Source organism: Vulpes vulpes, chromosome 15 (genome assembly GCF_048418805.1).
Source record: "Vulpes vulpes isolate BD-2025 chromosome 15, VulVul3, whole genome shotgun sequence".
Lineage (NCBI taxonomy): Eukaryota > Metazoa > Chordata > Mammalia > Carnivora > Canidae > Vulpes > Vulpes vulpes.
Window position 1 is genome coordinate 80,319,156 of NC_132794.1, and position 11,139 is coordinate 80,330,294.

An 11,139-nucleotide genomic window follows, 5' to 3' on the forward strand; every position below is an offset into this window, starting at 1 on the left:
TTCCCAGAGCCTCCTAGTGCCCAGGGTAGGATACCTACTTTGGAATTCTAATGTGAGGTGTCAAAAGTTAGGAGAGTAGAGGTATGTAGGTGGGGTACAGCACAGACAGTCATCTTCTGGAATCCTTCTCAGCAGAGAGTCTGCTTCTTTCTCTCCCTCTGCCCTGTTTGTGCTCTCTCTGTCTGTCTCTCTCTCTCTAATAAATAAATAAAATCTATTTTAAAAAATTAAATTATATTAAATATTTTAAAAAATGAGATCAATCCTGACTAATATATGAAATGTCTGCTTTAATGTGATAGTTATACTTTTTTTCTTATTATTTTTAAAAACAAATATATAAATCTGTATGTTTTAGAAACAATGCTTTCAGAATACCACCTAAAGTCATCCTGTGGGTTACAAGCTGGATAACAATGATTTGGTGCAAACCTTTAACCTTTACTAAGGTCCTTCCCTGAAAGGCCATCGAATTGTGAAGGAACGAACAACCGAGGCCGAGGGGCAGGGGGCCACAGGCAGGCACCTCAACTGGGCACTCGAGGTCTAGAACTCATAAAGCGAAATCAATTCTTGGAGATGCACCTCCACAGCCAGACCCCTGCCTGCCTCTTACCTTAAACTCCACATGACTGTGGTGTTTCTGAAGAGCAGTGACTCTGCATGATAAGCCAGGAGACACATGGAAGATCTCACACAGAGGGGCACCTTGCTTTGGGTGTTGACGAGGAACTGAGTTTCCCAGCACAGAAAGAAAGGTGGAGCCTTGTCAGTAGAGGTAGTGGCAAAAGCAGAGGACAGGGGAGAAAGGGTGGTGGGGTCTGTTGTCCCGAATTTGGAAGCCACCCCCCCCCCCCATGGCTGAACACAGAGCTGAGGATAAAAGGCACAGTCTAGTCTAACAGTCTCTGGCCCCTAGAGAGTTGGTCAGTACAGTTTTAAATTCAAATAGCTTGGGGAGCCTGGGTGGCTCACTGGTGAGTCTGCCTTTGGCTCAGGTCATGATCCTAGGGTCCTGGGATAGAGTCCAGCATGGGACTCTCCACAAGGAGCCTGCTTTTCCATCTGCCTATGTCTCTGCCTCTCTCTGTGTGTCTCTCATGAATAAATAAAATCTTTAAAACAATAAAAAAAATATATTTTTTAAAAATTCAAATAGCTTGCCAACTGAAAACCTGTGGAGATTTTACCTAAAATGCAGATTGCTGGTATCCCTATTCAAAATCCTAATTCCCTCCCCTTCCCTCTTCTCCCTTTACCCATAGCACCTAAGAACCTTCTATAGATTGTGTTTAATTACTTATGTTTTGTGCCATATCCTCCTCTCCTCCCCCTAGATGTAAACTCTGGGACAGGAGGCTTGGGGTTTTCTTTTTCTTTTTCTTCCTTTACTAAAGTACTTCACTTAGCCAGTGTCTGTCACTTAGTGGGTGCTCAATAAGTATTTTAATAAATTAATAGAGGAAGCAGGGGACTCTGATGTGTCCCACACTAATGTCTATCCTGGGGTGGCAGGATACAGCCAGGCAGGAGGCCTCGGTTCTCATTTGCCCCAGCCCACGCGGGCACCTCCAGGCACTCCCTGAGCTGCGTGAACAGAACCCGCCTTGAGGCAAAGAAGCAGCAAGCAAGAGACTGGCATTTGCTTTAGCGGGATTTGCAGGCAGGTTCCCGCAAGAGTGTAGGTTCCAGGCTCCAAGTCATGCCAACTGCTTCTCCATGTACCGCGGAGCACCGCGGCTTCCCTGGGCTGCGCACAGGTTTCAGCCGAGGGCCTGAGCCTGGGTGCACCCAGCCCCCGGGCGCGGCGGGAAAGCGGGGAAGGACGCCCAGGGCGCGGGAGACTTGGCCAGCAGAGGGCGCGCGCGCTCAGTCGGCCCGCGCGTTCCCGGAGGCGGCTCCGGCCAGTGGCTAGTTTCGGGATCACGCCTCGCTCTCCTGAGATGGGGTGGGGGGGGGGGGCTGAGGAGCGCCTGAGGACTGTCCCCCCCCCACCCCATGGCTACTCCGTTCAAGGAAGGGAGCAAGCCCGTGCGTTTCCCGGCTCTACGCCCAGTGCCCAGAAGTCCGCCTGGCCTGGGGTGCACAGTGCAGCTAACTGAGCGTGAGAGCAGTTTTGGAAGAAAGGCACAAAGGACACCCATCGTCGCGACCTGCGTCCCGGAGTTCCTGCAGCTTCCCGCTGACTGCCCCCTCCTGTGGGCCCTGACTGCAGCTGCTGAGCCCAGGCCCCGCGGGCCCCACGCATCCCCCTGTGGCCGGGACTTCCCGGGTACAGGCCTGTCCCCACCGCGTGCTCCTTGGGTGGGGCGGGGGATAGAATCTGGTCCGCTGTCCCGCTGTGCCGTTAAGGGCAGGAGGAGGTGGCAAGGGAGCCCTGTGGTCACTAGTGAGGTCCCCAGGCGTGCTCCCCCCGGGCCGCCTGCCTGCGTCCCTCCCTACCAGGCTGGGGCTGCGCGGGTGTCCAGGTTCAGGCACGTCCTGCCGAGAGTTCAGACTCGTTTCCTGGACCAGAAAGGCTGACGCTGGGGGTACTGCCCTGGGCTAAGACGGAGAGGGGACGTGGGGGGGCGGTGGGGTGGGGTCTCTCAACACTCTGGGTCGCACAGGGCCTCCGCTGGGAGAGGGCGCATTTGCGGAAATCTAGATTATTCTCGCTTCCATTTGCCGAGCACCGGCCGGCCCTGTGCCAGACCCAGTGGCGAGCACGTGGCGAACGAGGGTCTCGATCATTCCCCCAGGTACTGCTCGGCGGGATGGCAGCTGCGGTCAGCCCATGGCCCAGGTGAGCCAGCGACATTCGCGTTACGTTCACGGAGCAGCAGAGCGGACTGACCTTGCGTCCGCCGCGGCGCGCGGTGCTGTCCGCTGGCAGGGTCAAGCCGGGAAACTGAGGCTTGGCCACCGAGCGAAAGCGTTGGCTTGGGGCGGGAGTGGTTCTGCCCACAGCGGTCCCCTCCCTTGGGCAGAGCTTGCGGGGAGCTCAGCACAGCGGGCCCAGCCGGTGGGCACCCCCGGGCGCTGGGCTCCCGAACCGGGCGCTCGTCGCTCCCTCGGGCCTCGCGGCGCACTCCGGCGAGTGTCCTGACGGTCGGCGCCATTCCGTTCCCGCCTCTGGGACTCCATCTCTCCACCTGCCAAGTGGGCGCAACGACCAGCCTTTGTCGCAGCCTCACTGCGCGTCGGGGTCCTCGCTGCGGATGGAGCTTGACGGAGCGGGGCCCCGCGGGGCTGGGGCAGGTCAGAGGCCCGAGCGCCCCGCCGCCGGAGCACCCACGGAGGAGCGGCCGGGTGGGGGGCGCCCCGGGTGCAGGGGGGCGCCCCGGGCCCCAGCCGCCGGCGGGCTGCGCCTCCAGGCCCGCCCCTCGCCGCGCGCCCCGCCCCGCCCCGCCCCGCCCCGCCCGCCCGCTCTCGCCTCTAAAGCGCCCGCCGCGCCCGCCGCACTTTCACTCCCCGCCGCCGCGTCCGCCCGCGTCCGCCCGCGCCCGCCCCGCGCCCGCCCGCCCCGCGCCCGCCGCCCGCCGGTGCCATGAACGCCAAGGTCGCCGCCGCGCTGGTCCTCGTGCTGACTGCGCTGTGCCTCAGCCACGGTGAGTGCGCCGGCCCCGCGCGGCCCCGAGCGGACCCAGTTGGCGCCGCTTGGCGCGGGGGAGGTCGAGGCAGCCCCTTCGCGGGGCGCGCGCCCTCGGGCGTGGCGCTGAAGCCCGAAGCTTAGCGGCCGGCCCCCGCGCCGAGGCCTCGCGCTCCGCAGCTCTCTGCAGCGGAGCCCGGGTCCGGGACGGTGGGCGGCCGCCTGCACGGGGGCGGGCGGGATCCCTGGCCGGGCGCGCGCCCGGGGCTCCGGGGAGCAGAGCGCAGTGGGGAGCCGCTGGTCCCGGGCCGGGCCGCCCCCCCAGCCCCCCCAGCCCGTGCGCTCCAGCGCCCCCCCAGCCCCCCCAGCGCCCCCAGCCCGTGCGCTCCAGCGCCCCCCCAGCCCCCCCAAGACCCCCCAGCCCGTGCGCTCCAGCGCCCCCCCAGCCCCCCAGCCCCCCCAGCCCGTGCACTCCAGCGCCCCCCCAGCGCCCCCAGCCCCCCCAGCCCCCCCCCCAGCGCCCCCAGCCCGTGCGCTCCAGCGCGCCGCTCGTTTCTCGAGGCCCCGCTGCGCCGGGGCCGGAGCTGCGTGTGCGAGAGGGCGCTCGGCGAACCTGCCTGGCGCAGCCTGCCTGGCGCCGCGACGCACGTCTGGTGGCGGTGCGGCCGGGAGCTGCTTCGCGGCGCCCCCCTAAGCGAGGCCGCCCCTATCTGGCACCCACCCGGCGAGGCTTCGCGGGCGAGCCCCACAGCGGCTGTCGGCTTTGCGCCCCCCGCCCGGCCGCGCTTCTGCACAGCTCCGCGGCCCGCAGCGCGCAGCAGACCCGGGCGTGCGTCCAGCCTGCTCCCCGGCCTCCTCCCGGGGTCGCGTCGAAGAGAGGCCCAGGGCCGCGGGGGTCGCTCCTGCCGGCTCCCCTGCCCCCAGACACACCTGCAGGCGGGCGCCTTTGTCACCGGCCAAGCCTTAGCTCTTCCCTCTGAAGGAGCGCTGCAGAGTTCAATCGCCAAGGCCTTAGGCCACTGGGAAAGGTGGTGTCCTGTTTCACTGGGAGAGGGAGAGCCCGTTTTTGTTTTTTTTTTTTCTTTTGGAGCTTAAGAGAAATCTCGCTGTCCTGTCACAGGACACCACTGCTGCAAACCAAAATAAACTGTTGTCTTTAAATACATAAAACAAGCCATGTTAGGCCGCACTGTCCTTTCTTAGCTGCAAAGTTGCCAACAAACCCTGCAAAGGGTTGAAGGACCCTGGGAGTGCTCTTGGGGCAGCCACGGTCCATGCAGAGCCTGAGCCCCCACAGTGCTAGGCTGGGTTCCAGCTGCTGACCCTCTGCATCCTCACAGGCAGTGGACTGGGGGCCAGTGTGGGTAAGGTGAACATGCCTGTGTCTGGGCCAGGGAGCACTGCAGGGACTGCCAGGGGCTCACAGCTGGCTGCCTGGAGAGTTCTCTTTAAAAGTGTAGCAGGTTAATGGGTGCCTGGATGGCTGGGTTGGTTGAATGTCAGACTCTTGATCTCAGCTCAGGTCTTTATCTCCAGGTTGTGATTGTGAGTTGGGGGCAGGGGGTGTAGTAAGTTCCTGGGCAGAGGTGCAGAGGGACTGGATGGAAGGCATTTAGTCCACGGCCTAGCCTAGAGGTATGCTAGGCTGAGTCTCCATACTGACCCCCTAGGTCCTGGGGGACACTCTGGTTTGAGCATTAACAACTGAGTGGTGGGAGTGGAGCTGTCATCCTGCACTTTGCTAGGGAAATGGTGCCGCTCCGGTTCCCTGGGGAGCTGCAGAAAGGAGGGGAATGCAGGGACCCACCCTGGTCCTTGAGCCCTAGGCGTAGCTGACCTGGAAGGAGCACTGAGGGAGTGGGGGGTGGGGTCTCATTAACAGACTCATCCTGACCCTGAAAAGGGTTGGTTGCTTGCCTCTCTGAGTTGCTCTTTTGGTAGCCACATGGCCAGGACAGGGTCCTGGACTCAAGGCTGGTCTGCGTCTCCTTGCATTCGTAGGCCGGAATATACTTCTTTGCCCTTCTTGAGCCTGGGTGCCCATACTGAGTTCCAAAGCTACACCTGGAGACCTTGGTCAGGGGCTGGTGCAGGCACAGGCTTCTGTCCTTCCACTGGTGACCTCAGACAAGCAGCTGGGCCCCTGTGTGCCCTGGGGTGGTGAAATCCAGGCTGGGCTTTGTTCTGAGGCCTGGTTGGAGAGGCAGGCCAGGACTCCCTTTTCTGCATTAGAGTGGAAGGTTCTCTCAGAACTGCTCTTGAACAAAGGCAGGTTCATCAGGTCCCAACCCCTGGTAAACATCTAGACCAACCAGGTGCCTTGCCTATACAGAGTCACATCCAAACCAGTTGGAAAAGTTAGTAATATTGACAAAATAAGCTGGAGGAGAGGACACCAGGTAGACATAGCACTGTATTCTCTAGGTAAGTGACAGAGCCCTGGGTGCTCTGTCACTTTAAAAGAACCTGTGGAAATTCCCCCACTTGACAGTCAGGCAACTAACTAACTGGGTCCTGGGAGTAGGAATAAGAATTGCCTTTGAAGGAAATGGATAATTCCCAAGGGGTGGGGTGGGGAAGAAGAGAAGAGAAAAAAAACCTGTATTTTGAGCTCAGAATCAGCTCTGATTTCTGGCCTGATCTCCACCAGTGGAGCCAGAACAGCTTCCCTGACAGAGGAGAGCAGCCTCCCCAACCCGCCAAAGCATTTCACACTGTGTTCCTTTCATGTGCTGCTGCACTGGGGTTGGGACCCTTTATGTCACCACCCAACAACCCCAGTTCTCCAGTCCCTGCTCAGCTCAGGAGGATCCAGGAGAATTCCAGGGAGACCAGAGGCAGGACACTCAGAGGGGAGGCTTTACCCAGACCCCCTCGCCCCCAGCCCTGGGGTCACTTTCCCAGGCGATCTGGTTACAGGGCAGTATGGGCAGTACAGTAGAAACTGCCGCAGCGGGGAACTGGGTGCCATTGCTGAAGGCCAGGCCCCAGCAGAGACTTTCTGGAGTCAGTTCAGGGATACAAGTGAAGGCTGCTGTAGCTGCTCTGCAGTATCCTGAGTGTGAGCACCCTGAAGCCAGGCTTTTCTCCTTACTGGTTTTTAGGGAATCAGGTTTGATCCCAGGGGGCTGGGCAGCCTGCTTTTTCCCTGACTTGGTGGCTAAATAGGCTGGTCTTTACAGGCCCTGCCATCTCTCAACTCAATGCAGCCTGTAGAAAAATAAAGAAATCCCTCACTCACAAGGTTTAATGTAGCTTCCCTAGCTCTCTTGCCCCAAAGTGCAGGACTTCAGGACCAGCAGGAGGCTCTTGGGAGCCCTGTAAACAGGCAAACTTTTTTTTTAAGTCTCTGGACTAAATATTCTCAAATATAGATTTAATCCCTGATGAAAGGATCCACAAATTCAAATAATTTGGGGTATTAAGTAGGGCTTGGATAAAATCTGCAGAAAAGAAAAGAAAAAAAAAACACGAATATCCCAGCCCCCCAAGGCTTGCAATTCTAGACTTAAATGGTGAGTGGTGGTCCGCAGGAGCCCTTTGCTTATTTAAACTAATGAGTGTCAATTATGGCATTTTGCAAATTGGTGGATTGGCAAACAAAGAGGTAATATAACCCAGGAGGCTGCAGCATCTCTGCACAATGAAAGCCACATTTGACCCCAGCCCTGATAATCTCCCTGCCTTCAGGGGAGTGCTGCGGAGAATGTGGGCCCTTGCCCTGTCCTCTGGGGACTCCCAGGTAGGAAACCTGCCAATGGGATTCTTTTGTGGTTGCCCGGGTTTAAGGTGAGTGTGAGGAGAAGGTGGGGAGGGCAGCACTCCCAAGGGAACTGTGGTAGCTCCTGGGACCAGAGAGAGCCTGGAGGCTCCTGCTTCCCCCTCCTCCTTCCCTGAGTGAGGAGAGCTTTCTTCGTTGGCTCTGGAGGAGTTTATTTTGCAGAGAGTAACTGGGAACCCCAGTACCTTGGACTGAAACACTTCTGTCCTGGGATTAATATATGTTATCCTAAGACACCTGAGCAGGGGCTGCTTGACCCATACGCACACGTATCCCCAAGGTTTGGCAGGATCATAACAAACTGCACTGCTGTCACTACCTCTTCTAGGCAAACCAGTCAGCCTGAGCTACAGATGTCCCTGCCGATTCTTCGAGAGCCACATTGCCAGAGCCAACGTCAAGCATCTCAAAATCCTCAACACTCCGAACTGTGCCCTTCAGATCGTGTAAGTCTGAACATCATCCTCCAGGAGGGTTGCATCCCATGGGTGTAGTAGCACCTAACTCAAAACTTGTAAAAGCTGGAGAACCCACACATGCAGAGCAGCTAGCCTGGAACTTGCATAATTAGCGGCATCTCTGATTACCAGGAGGCCTTTGAGGATTCCACCAGGCAGGAGTTTCAGTGGCCAAGCTTACCCTTGGCACCCTGGTTCTTGCCTCTTTTTTCCCAAATTTCCTCCTTTAGCACAGGAGACGGCAGTACAGTGGGATGCCTCCAGACCAGAGAAACCAGGAGTTTCTTTTGCTGAAATCCAGTAAATGAGGCCGCCCTCTGCTAGTCACGGTGGTCTGTCCTGCCAGTTTCTAGGCTTTGGTGTTCTAAATTCATCCTTTATCACATAGCAAATCTCACAAGACCCCAATTCAGTTTAATTTGTCTTCAACCTTTGGGCAAAACTCAAAATTTTCAGCTCACTTAACTGTTTTCTCAAACACAACACATGTTTTTTCTGATATTGATGGGAACTGCTGATATTTGATGTCACTCATATGGGAAATGAGACACACAAGAATTACACCTATATAACACATAAAAACCTCTCTCTGGGGTTGTCGGAGGCTGGGCGAGGTTCAGGAAGAGACCTTCATGTGGCTGTTCATTGCTTGGCCCTCGTGTGCTAGAGTGCACCCCTGCTCACACACAGTGAGTGTGCTCATGTGTCCAGATGCAGGGGTGCAGAGTCTCAGGTCTCTTGTGAGGGAGCTCACCTCCTGTAAAGTCCCAGTGCTGAGAATGGGGTGGAGACCCAGAAGTTGAAATGAAAGCCGCCCCCTCCCGAAGCATTTGCCACCTAATACCAACTGTTTTTAAGTTTGATTTTGTCTTTTTTTTGGCTAGTCTTTGCTGCCTTGAATGTGTTTGTCATTTACAGTATGTTTTAGGCCACTAGAAGGTGAATGTGTTTTCACTGGCTTTGCTTACAATAAACTGCTCTCTCCTTTGAGAGGTGTTGTATCAAATACTGAATTTAGTTCCATAGACCTGCTTTGCAGTTCACATTGCACTAGTCCACTTGCTAGGAATGCCCCCTGAAGTTCAAGAAACCAGATAGAATGTGGGGGTGTGGGCAGACGCAGAACCGATAAGCAGTGACAGCCAGATTGAAACCCATTGCTCTGAACCACACTCTTCCTCTGCACCTGTCAGTCATTTACCAGGAAGGCCGCATGATGCCCCTGGGTGTCCCCGGGCCACAATGCTGGCCTTCGTTGTCCTTACAGACCTGTGAATGGCTGGGCAGGCTGCTGCTTGAGGTCTTTATGGAGAGGGGCCCAGAGAGAGAAGTCTGGTCTGCCCCCAGGAGTTGTTGGGTGGGGGAGTGTGAGTGTAGTGGAGAAGTGGGAGGAAGGTGCCAAATGAATTTTTAAGAAACAAATGCAACTGTGGAGCATTCAGTGAACTTGTAAAATCTCTCTGAGAACCATTCTCTGGCAAATTACCTACACCAGCCCTCCCTCCACCTGCATTGTCCCTCCCTCACTGCCCTGTCACCCCCCACTGCACTGTCCCTCCCGCACTGACCCATTACCTCTGTTCCCCAGACTGTTGTAATACCTCTTTACAGATCGCCTATTCCAGGTTTACTCTTCATTCTCTCTCCCTTGTATTTCAAGATGATTCATCCAAAGAACAAATCTGCCTTTGTCACTCTCCAGCATAAATCCCCATAATCTTGCAGGTGAAGTCCCTCAATCCAGCTCCTACATCTGGCCACCTGCTCCTTGGGCATCCCGTCTTCCTCCACCTCCTTGGTGCTGTTACCCCTCTAATGCCTTTGCTCTTGCGTTTCCCTCCCCTTCTATCTCACTCACCCCACTCCTTTGCACCCTTCAGAAGCCAACTCAGAGGTTCTGTGTGGTGCATGCACTCTCCCTGGGCTCCCCCTGCAAACCCACCTTTCCCCTTCCTGTATCTGTACAGTGGGACTTGCCCACTGCTAGGGATTTGTCTCCCCAGCTCGCCCCAAGTTCCTTCTAAACACCAACCTGCCAAGCTAGGCACTTGGTGCGGGAGAGGATCCTGACATGAGTTTGAGATGAGCCAGTGCCCAGATCATGTCCCTGCCTCCTGCCATTCGGCTGCACACCCATAGCCTCTTCTGTTTTGGCAGGGCAAGACTGAAGAACAACAGCAGACAGGTGTGCATTGACCCGAAATTGAAGTGGATCCAGGAATACCTGGAGAAAGCTCTAAACAAGTAAGCACAACAGCCGAAAAAAGACTTTCTGCTAGATCCACTTGAGGAAAGCTAACAGCGTATGGCAGATATGGCAGATGGAAAGGCGAGGTGCTGGGGAGGTGGGCCTGGATGGGGAGGGCCAGGTACACCTGGGGGGGGTAGCACGCTGACCTGGGATCTCAGCCTTGAGGTTTGCCCAGAACATAGACACCTGCATTTATAGTGTCTGGTACGATCCTGCAGCTTATATTCACCAGTGCTCCAGACCCTTGCACATTGGCTGTTTTAGAACTGGGGTTTTTCTAAGAAATTACATTGTCCCAACAGCATTACCCACTGTCTGCTCTCTCCTGATCATCACAATCCCCATCATTCCCATTATCTTTTTTAAAATCTGTGATTACTTCAAGATCTGTATTTGGTTTGTTTTGGAGCTTTTCTTCCTTGCTCCCGGGGTATCTGGGCACAGTCAGGTGATGGCCAAACATGGAGCTCAGAAAAGTGTCCTTCCTCCAGACTCACAGGCTTGGAGGAAGGCCATGGACAGCTTCTGTGGGGGGTGTCCCTCCTAAAATGACAACCCCAGTGACTCAGATACTGGCCAGCGTCAGGCAGCGGCCACTGCCTCCACCTCCTCTTTCCAGCTGGGTGATTGGTTCTGTAGGCTCCATGTACTACTGTCACTAGGGACTGTGCTCAGAGGCCCTTTGCCGGCCATTCCCAGGCCTCTCCCTGCCTCCAGTAGCATGCTTTCATCGTGCTTCTGCTTCTCATTTCTGTACATGCTCAGTGGGGAGGAGGGTGATTGCTGGGGCTCTGCCCTGTAGCCTCCTCCTCCCTTTGCCCTACCCTCCTGTTCAGGCCCTCTGTGAGAATCTTCTCTGGCCTCCTCCAGAATGGGGCTGGCCCTGTCCTGGAGGGTGGGAGATCATGTCTCCACCTTCTGTCGAAAGGCTGGTCTTTGCAGAATCAAATGAAATTTTCAATCTGAGAACTTGTTTGGAGGAATTTGGTTTCTGTGATTGCCTCTGAGGCTTATATAGGCCACGGAGGCTCTACAAACTCTGAGGTCTCTGAAATCAGAAATGAAAAAAAAAATGAAT

The 11,139-nt window shown here is 56.2% G+C and overlaps 1 protein-coding gene across 3 annotated transcripts in view; it reads left to right on the forward strand.

Annotated features, from left to right (window-relative positions):
- Positions 1–3,389: 3,389 nt before the first annotated feature.
- CXCL12 (C-X-C motif chemokine ligand 12) overlaps positions 3,390–11,139 on the forward strand; it is a 74,857-nt gene continuing 67,107 nt past the window's right edge. Inside the window, exons 1-3 of one of the 3 annotated variants that reach the window (XM_072739406.1) lie at positions 3,390–3,590; positions 7,681–7,798; positions 9,968–10,054. In XM_072739406.1, coding sequence (XP_072595507.1) covers positions 3,530–3,590; positions 7,681–7,798; positions 9,968–10,054 — 266 coding nt within the window. In that variant the 5' untranslated portion in view covers positions 3,390–3,529. The remainder of the gene's footprint in view (positions 3,591–7,680; positions 7,799–9,967; positions 10,055–11,139) is intronic. The other 2 variants (XM_072739405.1, XM_072739404.1) reach the window with 2 other exon arrangements.